General features: G+C 39.0%; 1 protein-coding gene across 2 annotated transcripts in view; it reads right to left on the reverse strand.

Moving 5' to 3' along the window:
- Nucleotides 1-3,991: 3,991 nt before the first annotated feature.
- The window catches only part of LOC121719492 (polymeric immunoglobulin receptor-like), a 69,931-nt gene continuing 57,483 nt past the window's right edge, over nt 3,992-16,439 (reverse strand). For both annotated transcript variants that reach the window (XM_042105190.1, XM_042105191.1), the window contains exons 2-7: nt 7,691-8,026; nt 5,963-6,334; nt 5,752-5,787; nt 5,570-5,653; nt 4,787-4,830; nt 3,992-4,514 (exon numbers count right to left, since the gene is read on the reverse strand). In XM_042105190.1, the coding sequence (XP_041961124.1) occupies nt 4,086-4,514; nt 4,787-4,830; nt 5,570-5,653; nt 5,752-5,787; nt 5,963-6,334; nt 7,691-8,026 (1,301 nt within the window). In that variant the 3' untranslated portion in view covers nt 3,992-4,085. The remainder of the gene's footprint in view (nt 4,515-4,786; nt 4,831-5,569; nt 5,654-5,751; nt 5,788-5,962; nt 6,335-7,690; nt 8,027-16,439) is intronic.

The raw sequence follows: 16,439 nt of genomic DNA on the forward strand, positions 1-16,439 counted from the left end.
AAAATGTTGATGCTACATTATGGAAAACATGGACATCAATAAGGTGAATACAGTAGCTACAGATGAATGAATACATTTTTAATAATACAGTTTATGTACATATCAATGGGGCTGTGGCCACTTAAGACAGCATCAAAGTGCACTTCCCCAGATAGTAATCCTGGCACATTACAAAAAAAATTAAACCATTTTGCTCCTGTAAGAGCCATCTGTCCCATGACTTGTGAGTAATATTCATGGCCATGCTTGAAGGAGAAGGTTCTATCCACTATTCTTTTCCGGTATGCAGTTTGACTCTTGGTTTGGGCATTTGATTTGAAGTAGGCCATGGCCATAATCTTTTTTACTGAACTGTGACGACTGTAGGTCTTGTTGGATTTGACCTTGTTAATTTTTAAGAGTGTGACAGGTTTGGGCCCTAGGCCTAATTCTCGAGAAGGGATGTGCCAAGTATGGGGTAAGGAGGTTTTACTTTTGGTTAGGGGGACAGATTTGTATCCTAATTTAGAGTAATGAGCAAGAGTATACAGGAGGCCAACAAGGTGTGAGCAGTGCCCGAGACCTGCTTCACTGGCACAGCTGGTTTGTTGAATCCGCTGATCAATTCAACCTGAAAAAAAAGAAAATATATGTAAAACTTGTTCATGGCTAAGTCTTTATGCAAAGCCTGTAACAAGTGTTAAGTTCATCTAGGGAAAAAATATATAGTATGCTAATTTGATATCATTGGCCTGTACCCTGTAAGCTGGCTCATTTTTAAACATGCTGGGGTATGCCATTGCCCTGATCCTAACAATACTGGCATTAGTCCCACCCTCCTCAACCCTGACTGAAAGCAGAACAGAACAGAACCAATAAAATGAAAGGATAAACAGGGAGATAAATTAAGCTATGACGTGGGTTGCACAAAAAAAAAAATATATATAAGCCTAGTTTGGTTAGTAAGACAGCCTGACCGGCTAATAGCCTTTTTAAGGCTAACGATAACACTTGTGTTACCTAGCTCAAAATGCAGAATATACACGTGAAACGGTCTCACTGGCTAATAAAATCAGGCTGGTTTAAATGCAAACCTGTTGTTCTGGACAGAAATGGTAGACAAGGCCGTGCCTTAATACAGGTTTATCGGTGCAACCCAGTTAATAAAGTGGTATTAAGTTAGCAGTTAGCCATATCTTCTTACCTTCAACATCGTGGATATAACGTTCAATCCAGTTGCTGTATCCTTTTCTTAATTCAATTAGGGGTGCTGACCTGTTCATCTTGTCACAGGTTCAGTAGTCGTGGTTATGTGAACTTAGTTTCCAACAATTAATTTATCCTTACATTTTGGCTGTAATGAAGCACTCCCCTGCACCCACACACAGACTCAGAGAAATAGGTACGAAAATACAAGTCTTTATTTTACAGTTCATTAATATTCATAGATGATATAATAGTTAAAAAGTCCAATGTCAATTCTTTGGCCCTCCACTCTCCTAATCCACTGTCGACCGTGAAGAGAGTCCAGTCCTTTCCACCGGAGGCCTAAGCTGGAACACCTGACAAACACACACTTCTGTCATACAGCACTTGGGGAAGTTTAACCCTCCATACAAACACCGGGTGGCACTACAGGAACTTGAGAGGCTCACAACCCTTTAATACAATAGATCCCCATACCCAAATAAATATATATTAAGGAGCCCCCGCTAGTTGTACTCCACCCGCTACCCACGTCAGCGCCAATGCTCTGCTCACTACGTTACACTACCCCCCAATCACGCACAAGCAAACCCGCACTCAAACTACGAATAACTCTAAACAGAAGGGAAAGGCCACTTAGCTCAACATGGGGGGAAAGCTCCACACTTCTCTCCCCCCAAGGCAGTTGCGTAAGGGAGGTGTAATTCCACACTGATCACTGGTCCGGCAGCCTGTCTGTCGTCATTGAGCGTTATTCCGATGTTCTCCCCAGCGTTGTCGTGGCCAGTGGCGGTCCAGATCACGCAGTCTGCTCCCCTTCTCCGGGCTCCACCCGATGCCGTTCTGCGTCTAAACTGCTTGTTTAGCTGGCGACATAGGCCGTCCGCCGGTCCTTTAGCGATCCACCACTCCAACGCTGCAACACACAAAGACAAGCCAGAGACAAGGCACCAACTCTCGACAGGCATCTTCACCCTGGCTTATCAACATACCTCTTGCCCCCTTCCTACCAATCAAGTGTAATCCCATAACTCAGTGCAATTAGTAATCAGTTATCAGTTGATAAGCTACAGCTGATTTGTTTACATGAGCGCCGGCTAGTCCGTCACTCAATTACTTCCCCAGTAGTATTATTTGATGACAACAATACATTTTGAAAATGAATAATGAAGAATACAGTCATTTCTGCTTTTTTTCCCTTTTAAACAAAAAGCTAAGCTGCACCCTTTTTTAAATTTTATCTTTTATTCCAAAATAGAATAATGAATGAACTAAAAAGTACACGGACCGCTACTTTGTTGCTCCAACCCTTCCAACGTTAATGGGGACGAATGTTGACATTTTCCGTATTTTTCGTGAGAAACCCGGGAAATCTCCCTTATTTTCATTGTTCAATGTTGACAGAGCTATGGAACGAAAGAGAAAATTATATCTCGACAGAAATCAACAATCAAACAAGCCACTTTGATTTTTTGCTGTTTTCATTAATACAAAAGATGGGTGACCCCCCCTCCTAGACAGAAAAAAGTTAGGTGACCCTCCCCTCAACAAAGAATAAAAAGACATGACCCTCCCCTATTTTCCTCCGGTGGCCCCGTTTATAAATAACGAACAGTCCCTAATCAGAGACTTTCTAATGAGGAGACACAGCGCTCAAAAAATCCTCCATAGAAATGCATGGGGTTAGTTTGTAACGCGTTGTCTACACATATCCCACCCCTTTCTCGCCAAAACGTCGACATGTGTATACATTGAGCATTGAGCCAATCATATGGTGTGTTGTGAAGACATCGTGCCAATCATGTGTTGTGAACTCGCCGCTAGAGCAAGATTGGTGTCGTGAAGCCTTGCGCAAGCGCATTTCTGCCGAATAGGATGCCCGATGAGTGCCCAAAAAGCGTTGCAATATGGCCGCTGAGTGGAGGGACTTGCCTAAAAGGACTTTGATATAATTCACAGATGGAAATGAGGAGGCACTTTGTGACTCAAGTATGTTTGTAAGGTCACTGAGGTAAAATATCTGTCTAACTAAGTAGAACAAGTAACCCCCCCTTTTTTCTCCATCCTCTCAACTACACTGACTGTTTCTATAAGAGATTGAGATGACATGTGAGTAGAATGCCTCTGCTGCTCTGCCACACACATGTCCTGTGCACAATATCAGAGTGAGCACTCTTATATTTTTGTTTGACTTCTGTCCCCAGTGGTTTTGCCCCAGTGGTAGAACGGCACCATTCACTTCTCTTTCCTTGGCTTGCATGCCTTCCTACTCCATCCTTCCTCCTTGATTGTGCCCTCTGCTGGTGACTAAGGGAAAAACAATTTGCCATGTGTTCTAATTTTTGGGGTAACCCCTTATTCCATGATTGGCTTGAAAAATGAGCAGAACGGCTTGGCTGGTTACACACATATTTATTAATGTGTTAACAAACAGTGTTTACACAAAATATTATACACAGAAAATTATACACAAAGTATGATACACAAGGCTCAGAGAGGAAAAACATAAAGAATTCAAAATAAAGTTGTCACTATAAATTGTAGTAAAACACTTAAAGACACTTCCTATTCAGAGGGGCATTTCTAAAAAGGGTGGCTGACTGGTTGTCTAATATCTGTCAGGAGAACTGTTAACTGACCACTTTACATGCCTTAAAACATCATTAACATGTGCAAAGTTGAGTCTTTGAACAACTAAAGTTACTATTTCTGACTGAGATATGATGGTTCTTAGACACAATTGTGAGTAATATATATATATATATATATATATATATATATATATATATATATATATATATATATATTAAATGTCAAAATTGAAATCACTGTTTGTCATTTGTTCCTAGAATCAGTACATCCAGCTCAGTGAAATGGATTCACACATAATATCAGTGGTGTCAGGCAGAACGTGTTATGGGTAATTGAACAGTGCTATATGTGATGCAGTCTGTGGGGTTTCTGGGTAAGGTAACAGTGGAGTCACCACCAGGGTTGTTGGGCAATTGAAGAGTTGAGTATGTGGATTCACCAGATTGCATTTTGGGTAATTGAGCCATAGAATATGTTGCATTATCAGAGTGCATATTGGGTAATTGAGCCATAGAATATGTTGCATTATCAGAGTGCATAGTGGGTAATCGAGCAGTGGAGTATGTTGCATCATCAGACTGCATTGTGGGTAAGTGAATAGTAGAGTATGTGTGGTTGTCAGAGAGGTTTGTGGGTAATTGAGCGTTGGCATAAACAGCGTTGTCTTCGGTTCCAGCCCTGTTGAGAGGGTGGGTGGGTTCCTGTATCTCCTCATACTCACAATCTCTGTGGCCGGACTGAGAGAGAGATAAAGGGAGAGAGAGAGAGAGGAAAAGAGAGAGAGAAACAGAAACAATAGACTTTTAAATGTATACTATGCAGGTCCATACACAATGAAAATGCTTTTGTTGTCAAGGCGAAGCATTAACAACAGGCAAAAATATCTCTAAATACTACAAGGTAATGTTTCACGATTCAACACTGCATTTTTGTACCATGCAATCTATCTATTTTAGCTTGTCTGGAAAATCAAAGCACTCAAAAACTTCTTAATGTTGTTTTCTCTTACATCAGAGTTGTTGTGTTTTTCTAGGTTAGAATCTGTTACAAGACCTGTGAGAGAGAGAGAGAGAGAGAGAGAGAGAGAGAGAGAGAGCGAGAGAGAGCGCGAGAGAGAGAGAGAGAGAGAGAGAGAGAGAGAGAGAGAGAGAGAGAGAGAGAGAGAGAGAGAGAGAGAGAGAGAGAGAGAGAGAGAGAGAGAGAGAGAGAGAGATTAAGCACATACAAGTTCAATTTTATATTAAAAGTGATGCGACTGGCTGGGGCAGCTGCACCGTACGCCGGCGACCCGGGTTCGATTCCCGCCCCGTGGTCCTTTCCGGATCCCACCCCGACTCTCTCTCCCATTCGCTTCCTGTCATTCTCCACTATCCTATCCGCAATAAAGGCATAAAAGCCCCCCAATATATATATATATATATTACATCATCACTGTCATCACTTCACATACATACAGCACACTGCTTGCTACAGTAAGCCTCCTCTACATACTTGCTGCACACTGCCCCCCCCCCCCCTACATACACAGCACATTGTCTTCAGGATCTTCTCCAACACACATCCTCTACATACTTACAGCACACTGCCCCCACCAACACACTACACACACACACACAGTCACTGCTCCACTCCCCTCCCGCCCACACACACATCTTCACTGTCATCACTCACATACATCATACATACAGTACTCTGCTTGCAATAGTAAGTCCCAAATCTCTTATTTTATATATCAACAGTGACATGGCCACAGTCTGTGTGTGTGTGTGTGTCGATGGGCATTGACACCCACCTTTTCTGGTGTTCCTTCTGCGTTGCCAACAAATGAAGAGTGTGACTCCAAACATCAGCGCCACCACGGCCAGAGATGCACAGACTGGGATGACACATATAATTACACACACACACACACACACACACTAAAAAGCACACTCTCACTAACACACATTAACATACAGTAAACACCATACTTACCAAGTGAAGTAACTTTTGAATCGTCTTTATGAGAACCTACAAAAAATATAAAATTATTCAAATTCCTTATATCTGACTTTAAGTTGCAGAAATATTTTAATGTAATAGCTTACTTTGCTGGTAACTAATTGAACATCACTCAAGATAATAAAATAATGTTGCAAACACTGTACGCATTTATCAATATAAAATCACAAACTCTAAATACTACCATTCTTCACGTTGAGTATTACTTCAGTGAGGTTGTCCACTGAGAGAGGAGAGTTCTGTTGAAAAGAGATGTGGACACCACACCAGTACGTCCCAGCATCCTCTGTAGTGAGGTTGGTGATGTTCACCATGAAGAATCCTCCAGTGGTGTTGTCATAGAGATAGAACCTAACTTTACCTCTGGATTCTTTTCCAGGATTGAACCATTGATCTTTTTTCCCTGTTCTTACTCTATCCGTACATGCAACTGCTTCATTTTTACAAATGTATTTCATGTCATCTCTGTACTTCCCCAGGTCATAAGGGCACTTAATAGAGATGTTTTCTCCTGTATATCCCTCATACACAGGAGGTTTCCTGGATTCTGTTTTACCTGTAAATTAAACAAAACGCCATCAACTATGTATACAGTTTTTTAAAATTGTTTACGCACGTTTTCAAAACTCTGTGTCTATTTTTCAAAACTCCACACACAAAACCCACAACTGCTCACACAAAATGCAAAATGCCTCACATCTCCAGCAAAATGACACACAACATTCAAAATGTCAAAAACACATCTTTAAAGCAAACATTCGCCTCACATTACAAACACTTTTGTCATAATATGACATTTTGGATACATCATGTACACACTGTTGCTCAAAACCTAAAGCTCTTCTGTCTTATGCTTTCTATATATATTTTCATACAAGAGTGAAAGTTATGGTATCAACAAAGAGAAGTTGAAATACACAGTAAAAATGCAAGAAATATTGAACCCAAAAACAGTGATTTTTCCCAAATAATTTGCTGTTGCGTATACAGTATTCAGGGGGGGGGGGTCGTGTACAGTATGTATTCATAGGCCTATAGACCCTTTCAACTGCAGAAACAAACAATTCTACAGTAAGCGTTCCATTTTCTGGAGGCACAAAAAAATGTATTGAGCTAATGGTACTGTAACATGGTGACAAACAAAAATAGAGTAAAAAGACAAATTTTAATAAAGTCAACTTTTTGTAGAACATTACTGTAAGCTAAAGTCCGATTACTGTATTTTCTCTATTTTCAAAGTATCTGCATTGGTTCTGAATATTTCAACCGGAAATCCTCTAGGAGCAGATTGAAAGGGTCTATACCTATATAGAGAGTATATCTATTCATAGACCTATACTAAGGCAATGATTGGATGGTGTTCAGTAAAGTAAAGAGTGTTTGCACATGTGAAGAGAAAGAGTGAAGCACTGGTGATTTAGTGTGGCATTTTGATGGGTTGTGTTTGAAGAACGAAATCAAGTTACTTCCTGTTAGAATTTTGTGTGTTAGGTCAAACACTGAGAATTAGTGTATGGTTTTGCAGATTTGGTGTCGGGTTATGATGTTTGGAGGACATGTTTAGAAAATTGTGTGACAAGCAAAGATTTAGTGTGTAAGCAGTTGAAAAAAACTGTAATAATCATGTAAAAGTACCAAGGTATGGTGACCCTATACTATTTATACACATTTGAAGTAAATCAGACTAGTAGTTTATGTGACCAGAAAGACACACACACAAACACACACACGCACACACACACACACACACACACACACACACACACACACACACACACACACACACAGAAATGGACAGAGAGACAGACCTGATTACAATATTATCATCTGCTTATCAGGGGAGGTACATGTAAGACAACAACTCAACACAAACAACAATCACGTTGAGTAGAACATCAATCCCTTTACTCACCCTCTGTTACGTCCAAATACACCTCAGTGCCTTCAATATGTCCGCCATTCACTCCACTGCCACCAACTCCACACCGGTATTTGCCGCTGTCACTCTCAGTTAAGTTTCTCATGGACACTTTAATGAAGCCTTTGGCAGGTTGGTCATACAGAGAGAATCGGCCTTTGCTTTGCCACCACTTTTCTGACACATTGCTCCTGATTTGCTCATCACAGGACACGTTTTGTGCTTCCTTGCAGAAATATTTTTCTTCATTCACAGGTGCACTTGTGTAGTTACACTTGATAACGATGGATCGGCCTGCATACTCTGTCAAGTTTAATCCCCAACTCCCACCTGCCAAATGATGGCATAGAACATGTGTTTTGAAAACACTGATTTTGTTTTTTTTCCAAAGACAAGTGTGTGTGTTATATTCTGAATATTTCAACCGGAAATCCTCTAGGAGCAGATTGAAAGGGTCCATACCTATATAGAGAGTATATCTATTCATAGACCTATACTAAGGCAATGATTGGATGGTGTTCAGTAAAGTAAAGAGTGTTTACACATGTGAAGAGAAAGAGTGATACACTGGTGATTTAGTGTGGCATTTTGATGGGTTGTGTTTGAAGAACGAAATCAAGGTACTTCCTGTTAGATTTCTGTGTGTTAGGTAGAAAATTGTGTGTGGTGTTTTGCAAAATGTGTTTTAGTCAATTGAAAACTGAGTCAAACACTGCGAATTAGTGTATGGTTTTGCAGATTTGGTGTCGGGTTATGATGTTTGGAGGACATGTTTAGAAAATTGTGTGACAAGCAAAGATTTAGTGTGTAAGCAGTTGAAAAAAAACGGTAATGACCACTGTGCGTGTTTGACTGTTGAATGTTTACCCTTCCTCATACTAGTGAGAGATTGAGGCTGCAGTTGCCTGTCTCTTATTACTGTAAGACACATTCCTACACAGTAAAATCCAACAGCTATCTTTATTTAAAATGTTTAGTAAGTATGTAACTCAGTTTTTCTCTTTTGTTGATTTAGTTGAATTTGTCTTTTGAGATTACTTGCCTAAAATTAGTGTAATTTCATGTTGAGGTGGAAAAGTAAACATGATCATGTACAGTTTTTTACAACTGTTTACACACGTTTTCAAAAAAAAATATTTTTCAAAATTCCACACACAAAACCCACAACTGCTCACACAAAATGCAAAATGCCTTAAATCTCCAGCAAAATGACAAACAACATTCAAAATGTCGCAAACACATCTTTACAGTTTTTTCTGAATGCTTAAACACATTTTTTGTAACTATGGCTTTTTTTGCAAAACTCTACACACAAATGGCAAAACCACTCACTGAGTTCGCAAAACTAAAAGCACAAACACTGCTTTGCACTCAGTTTGCAATTTTGTAACACACACTTTGCACAACTGTAGGCACAATGGCTATTATTTACACTATTTTGCCAACTCTCTGGCACACTTTCTCATGTGAAAACTGTTTTAGATAATTAGTTCACTTTGCAATCAGCCTAAGCACTATAAATAAGCCACAGGTAATGTACAATGGGTACGATGGAGTGAGCAGGAAGAGTGAGAAGAGAAAAAAACAGACAAAAAAACAGTCTACATGTGGGGATATTGTCATGTCAGGCCTGGATACGTCATTCCAGAATATATTTTTCCCGGTGCCTTGGACTAGGACATTGCATGTGATGTAGACAGAATTTTGAGAGAGACGACCCGATGTAGACTGATTTGTTTTGTCTCAGTGAAATGCTATTTTGTGTTTTGACTTGGAAAAACACACTTGTGTTTGTTTTGATGTGTGTAAATAAACACTAATACTTGAAGTTGGGATCCCTGTATGTTTACAGAACTATGACAAAAGTATGACCTCAAACTGACATAGTCTACCTTGTGCACAGAGAAAGCAAAAGCCAGATGTGTTTTTTATTCATACCATCAGTGTGTTGTTGGCACATTGTGTGCTTACTATTGTGATGGCTTGTGTTTACTGTTAGATACGAAAACACCATTTTTACGAAGGTGTGAAGAGTTAAGCAAGGTGTGTTAGCTTTTGCAAGAGAACTACAATGTTTTGCTGATTGGGTGAGAGGTTTTGCCATTTGTGTGTAGAGTTTTGCAAAAAAAGCCATAGTTACAAAAAATGTGCTTAAGCAATCAGAAAAAACTGTAAACCAAACATTCGCCTCACATTACCAACACTTTTTTCATAATATGACATTTTGAATACATCATGTACACACTGTTGCTCAAAACCTAAAGCTCTTATGTCTTAGGCTTTCTATAGCCTATGTATTTCCATACAACAGTGAAAGTTACGGTATCAACAAAGAGAAGTTAAAAATACACAGTAAAAATGCAAGCAATATTGAAACCAATAATAGTGATTTTTCACAAATAATTTGCTGTTGCGAATACAGTATTTTACAGCTAACAAGAAAAAAAGCAAAGCAGAATACAGTGACCACCAGATGTACATGGAGTTTTGAAAACAATGATTTTGCCTACAGTGTAAGACGGAAATGACTCCATATCAAATTGCTTTGCTTTTTCCAAAGACAAGTGTGTGTGTGTGTGTGTGTGTGTGTGTGGGGGGGGGGGGGGGGGGGGGGGGTATTCATAGGCCTATAGACCCTCTGCAGAAACAAACAATCCTAAGCGTTCCTAAGGCATTTCTGGAGGCATAGAAAAATGTATTGAGCTAATGGTACTGTAACATGGGGACAAACAAAAATAGAGTAAAAAGACAAATTTTACATAAAGTCAACTTTTTGTAGAACATTACTGTAAGTCCGATTACTGTAATTTTCCTTTCAAAGTATCTGCATTGGTTCTGAATATTTCAACCGGAAATCCTCTAGGAGCAGATTGAAAGGGTCCATACCTATATAGAGAGTATATCTATTCATAGACCTATACTAAGGCAATGATTGGATGGTGTTCAGTAAAGTAAAGAGCATGGGCGTAGATTTAGGGTGGGACGCTAAGGACTAGTCCTAATCAAAATTTTAAGATGACAAAATTGTCCTCACCAATATTTTAGCGAACTTATTTGTACTGCTGATCATTCCGAGCCAGCACGACAATACAAGAAACGTCAGGGTTATCTGACACGCAGGCTACACGCATTGGAGAATGCCAATGCACAGGCTACTTTGCAGTGGCAGTCAAGCGAGCAGGTGTGTCAACGACAACGGTAAGTTACCAGGGCTGTCTGCCAATACATACCCCATAAAAGGCCAAAGTAAAACATTTTGATATTCCCTTTGCCCTTAAGCATCAAAGTCAAAGTCAAAGTCAGCTTTATTGTCAATTTCTTCACATGTTCCAGACATACAAAGAGATCGAAATTACGTTTCTCACTATCCCACGGTGAAGACAAGACATGTTTTACCAATTTAAGTCCACAGACAAAACATAACATTCAAGTAAACAAAAAAAGTAAGTAAATAAGTAATTGTACATGTTTGCCCCTTTTTGTGGTTTGTAGATCAGCTATGCCCCCAAGAAGAAGAAAGGAGACATACAAAGCTTTTTCATTATGCAGAGTCTAAGTAGGCAAACTAGCCATACAAACTGGCGACTAGTGACCAGGCTTTAAAATTCGGATTTTAGCATACTGTGTAAAATAACATTAGCTGTTAGGAGTACCTAGAATATTGTCACAGCTAAACCTACCTTCTGTAATCTTTCAACCAAAGTTAGGAGTCATGTTGAATATGGGTGTGCCGTGCGGAGAGTCGCATAGGCTATAGCACAGAAAAGAAGTCACTAGGCTGCCAATCTTGCAGTGTATTTGTGAATGTAGCCTGCACAATGCAAAGAAATAAAAGATAAACTAGGTGCATTTCCATAGAAATTAAAAAACATTGCGAGACACCAGATATTTCTTCTATGATCTCATCCCATAAAGCTTTTCTTTGACTTGTTAGTTTTTTGAACATTTATTTTATCTAATGACATAGCAAACATGATTAATTGAATCCACATATCCTTGCACTTGCGAAAACTATTTTTCACTAGCCTAAAACAATGAGGTCGCAAAAACAATGACTTCAGACTTGACTTGCGACTCCACTCAAAAGACTTCAGACTTGGACGCTTCGAGACTCCTGAACAAGCTGTATTTCATGCAATTATTGCTTTTTTTTTTTATCTAAATGTATTCATGTATTTCTATTTTATTGCAACATACAGTATACTTTGGAAAACGTATAACGAGCGGCATGGCCCCTTTGCCATAATGTGCAACGTAACGCATGTGCGCACACTCACAGATAAAAAATGCATTGACCTCCCGGAGTGCCTTTTATCATTACTTTCGGTTACAATAACTTCGTGCACAGAGGAAATAAGCGAACAGCTACATGCAAGGTGTGTGGCAACAGCGTCTGATTCCATCAGGCATCTCCAAACGCACCCATATAGGTCAGTCACTTAGGCCTAGCATATATCGTCACAGGTGACAAGCTAACCATAGCAAAGTGTTGTGCTAATGCTGGGAACAGGCAGGGATGGGAAAAAATACATCAGAATGTATTTCAAAATAAAATACCTAATAGGCCTACCCTCATTTTTAATGTATCAAAATAAAATACTGTATTTTTGTATTTAGAAAATACTCAAAATACTTTTTTCAAGGAAGTATGAAAGCACTGCAAAAAAAGCTTTTTTTTATCCCAAACATTGAGCCTATAAACTATACAGTAAAAAAACAATACAATTTGGCCCCTGTCATGCCAAATAGTATGCCGTATGCAAGTTCATGTAGTGTGATCAGAATAATTCAAGAATTTACATTTCCATTTAGTCATCTAGCTGATGCTTATCCAAAACGACAGACAGAGCTTTCAATTCGGCAGCCGTGGCCTACTGGTTAGCGCTTCGGACTTGTAACCGGAGGGTTGCCGGTTCGAACCCCGACCCCTCATTGCTACCCGTGCGCTGCTGTTGATGCAGGCAGCTCACTGCGCCGGGATTAGTGTGTGCTTCACCTCACTGATGTGTTCACTGTGTGCTGAGTGTTTCACTAATTCACGGATTGGGATAAATGCAGAGATTATATTTTCTTAAATGCAGAGATTAAAATATACTTATACTTACACTTAACCACATTATAATCAATTGGCCAAAATCATGATTGTGTATCTGTGCCGAATTTCGTAATGCAAGTCCAGTGAATAAGAACATCATAAGGCTGTATATCTTGAACTTCCAGTATGTGAGAAACTTGACTTGCCTTAATATCTCCAACCTCACGTATGCAGCTAATAAGGAAATAGAATTGTTATTTAATTAAACAAGGTGAACTTCTCCCCACTGTGGAATGCAGAAAAGGATGCTACAAGGAAGGAAATTCAAACACACTCAACACCTTTACCATCTATTGATGTCATTGTGGTTCATTGAGATATCTGACATTTTTTCTGTTAATTAGCTTGGATACAAAAGGACATTGTTGCCTTTGTCGGTGTCCTTATGTGAACTTACACAGGTAACCTTGCTCATCTGCACTTGCGTACGACTTCACACCAGTGCTTCAGGGCAGCCGTGACCTACTGGTTAGCGCTTCGGACTTGTGACCGGAGGGTTGCCGGTTCGAACCCCGACCAGTAGGCATGGCTGAAGTGCCCTTGAGCAAGGCACCTAACCCCTCACTGCACCCGAGCGCCGCTGTTGTTGCAGGCAGCTCACTGCGCCGTGATTAGTGGGTACCTCACTGTGTGTTTACTGTGTGCTGCGTGTGTTTCACTAATTCATAGATTGGGATAAATGCAGAGACCAAATTTCCCTCACGAGATCAAAAGAGTATTTATACTTCAGACCAGAGCTGATGCTTCAGCAAAGGTCGTCACTGAAAAGCTGTGAATGTCGTTGAACACAGCTGTTCTCACATTAGCTAATTGCGATAAACATGAACCATTGTTGCCTAATTACCAATTATTCATTACACCTGTGTGTAGTATCTACTTTTTTTAGTGTTTTTCACATATAGTATTTTGCAGTATTTTTAAAATACAAAAATACACACCAATAAAGTATTTTGATACAAAATACAGAGCCATTTCCTTCAACCCAATAAAATACAAATGACAAAATACTATTTTGTATTTGAAATACATATTACATGTTTCAGAAATACTACCCATCCCTGAGAACAGGCAGATTACATCTTTATAGTTGGCCAAATGATGACATACTTAGGTTAATACTGTATTTCACCAGTTAGGGCACCAAAATTGCCAGCAGCGGCACTGTGTAGCCTATCTTGACATGTCTATGTTTTGGGTTGCAATATACAGGTAGTGGGCTCTCTGTTAATTTTAATGAGTAGGCCTAAGCCTAAAGTTACAGCATTTCTATCACAATTGACCAGACTTTGACCTTTGGTCTGCTTTTAACAAAATTATAGCTATGATTGTTCCTTGTATTGCATCATGAGCCATCACTGTGCCTATTGCATTCTACTGTTGTTAGCCTTAAGCCTAGCTCAGTCATTATGTTATACCACATCACCCTCTATTAGAAGTGCAATGAGCTGCATTGAGCATAATAAACTGCATTTAGAATTCCAAATTCATATTTCTAGATATGTTGGTGAAAGTAACTCAAAAGTAATACAATAGTAGTGTAATGCCTTACAATTCAGATACATATTATAATGTAACAAATTACTTTGAAATGACAGTAATGAGTAATACATAATACATTACGATTTTGAAGTAAGTTGCCCAACACTGATGACAACCATCACTTTCTATGTATGTTTGTGTGTGTGTGTGTGTGTGTGTGTGTGTGTGTGTGTGTGTGTGTGTGTGTGTGTGTGTGGAGAGTCAATCAAATTCTGTGATTGCCACTGATGTGAATGATCTCACAAATCACACAAACCAAATCAAGTTTTAAAAAATCGCAAAAGTATCGAAATTGAGATTCTTCACTTAGTATTGGTATTGAAACAATAATGTTGGTATTGTGACAACAGGAGTTGGGGATGTGTCCCCACCAAAGCTGAGACCAAACATACGCCCTTGGTAAAGAGTGTTTAAACATTTGAAGGGAGAGAGTGAAGCACTGGTGATTTAGTGTGGCATTTTGAGTTGGATTGAGATGGGTTGTGTTTGAAAAACGAAATCAAGTTACTTCCTGTTAGATGTTTGTGTGTTATGTAGAAAATTGTGTGTGGTGTTTTGCAAAATGTGTTTTAGTCAATTGAAAACTGAGTCAAACACTGAGAATTAGTGTATGGTTTTGCAGATTTGGTGTGGGGTTATGATGTTTGGAAGACATGTTTAGAAAATTGTGTGACAAGAAAAGATTTAGTGTGTAAGCAGTTGAAAAAAACTGTAAATCAAGTAAACTATCCTTAAATTGCTGAAGTTTTGCTACACTGTGAAGTTAGTTAGTTAACCTTAGAAAATCTTTCTGGGATCATAGAAGAGATAAGTATCTTGCAATGTTCATTTCTATGAGTATTGAAATGCACCATATTCTATTGTTTATTTCTTTGCATTGTGCAGGCTACATCCACAGATACATTAGCTTATATGAACAGAATATAGATAAAGGAAAATGTCTCAGGATCCATTGCTTATTGTGACTACAAGATTCTATTTTGAGGTAGCCTAATTAACAGTCAATGACACGGTAACTGCAGTGAGAAACTACATTTCTTAGTAGCTTGGTGGTAGCTAAGTTATTTTCTGAAGCAGATAACTTTTCAATAGCTTAGCTGTTTTTTTTAACGATGTAGCTTTTACAGAAGTTACATTTTCCAGAGCATATGTGGAGCTCACAGTAGAGCTTCCTTCTAGCCGCCCATACATGAATCATTTAGGCTAAATTCTGTATAAAATTGAACAACAAATTAATTTTCCATGCCAGAGATGAAGCAACGGAATTGTGCTTGTAAAGATGTTGGTGGTAGTCTTCTGTGTGGTTTTATTGAGCAATGTCTGTATAATAGGCTGTCAAAATTGTTTGTATTAGTTTTAACTTTCACATGGTGAAGATAAACTGACTGGGTAATTGTATTTTTAAATGGAGCACCAACATGTCAGCCAAATGGAATGAATCTGTGATGATCAAGAGGTGAAGCGTTTACAGGTGAAAATCCACCCAACAATGAAGATGCAAACATGCAAGCACGCACGTCGCACATTGTTAAATTGTGTATGCCTTTGCTACAGCACTTCCAATATAGTTAGAGTTAGACTTCAGAGCTTGAGTTAAAGCAAAAAGTTAGCTTGCCATTCATCCTGCAAACCTAAGAAATGCCCAAATCTCATTTTTTATACACACTCTCTCAGTAGGCCTTTTTTTCTGTAGCTGTTACTGAGTTAAGTTGGCTAGGTCATTCAAATAGACTTTGCATGAAGCTGGTTCACTTTATTGATTTATGTTCATTTTTTGTAAAATACAAAGTAGCTTCTGATGTAGTGAAGTACTTTTGTGAAATGGATATGACTTGACTTAGCTTGCTACATTTTGTATTGAGGAAGCTTTTGTGTAGCTAAGCTTCATTTAATATAGTAACTGGTAACTTAGCTCACTACAATTTCTAAGTAGATTGCCCATCACTGGGTAACTGTCTGGGGGTAATAAGAAGGTAGCTTTAATCACAGCAGATCCACATTATTATCACACACAGACACATGCATCTTACTGTAGTACTGCATTACTTCTGGATCACATTTCTTCTCTATAGCTATATGCTGTAGAACGTAATACTGTTGAGCACTAAA

Source organism: Alosa sapidissima, chromosome 9 (genome assembly GCF_018492685.1).
Source record: "Alosa sapidissima isolate fAloSap1 chromosome 9, fAloSap1.pri, whole genome shotgun sequence".
Taxonomy (NCBI): domain Eukaryota; kingdom Metazoa; phylum Chordata; class Actinopteri; order Clupeiformes; family Clupeidae; genus Alosa; species Alosa sapidissima.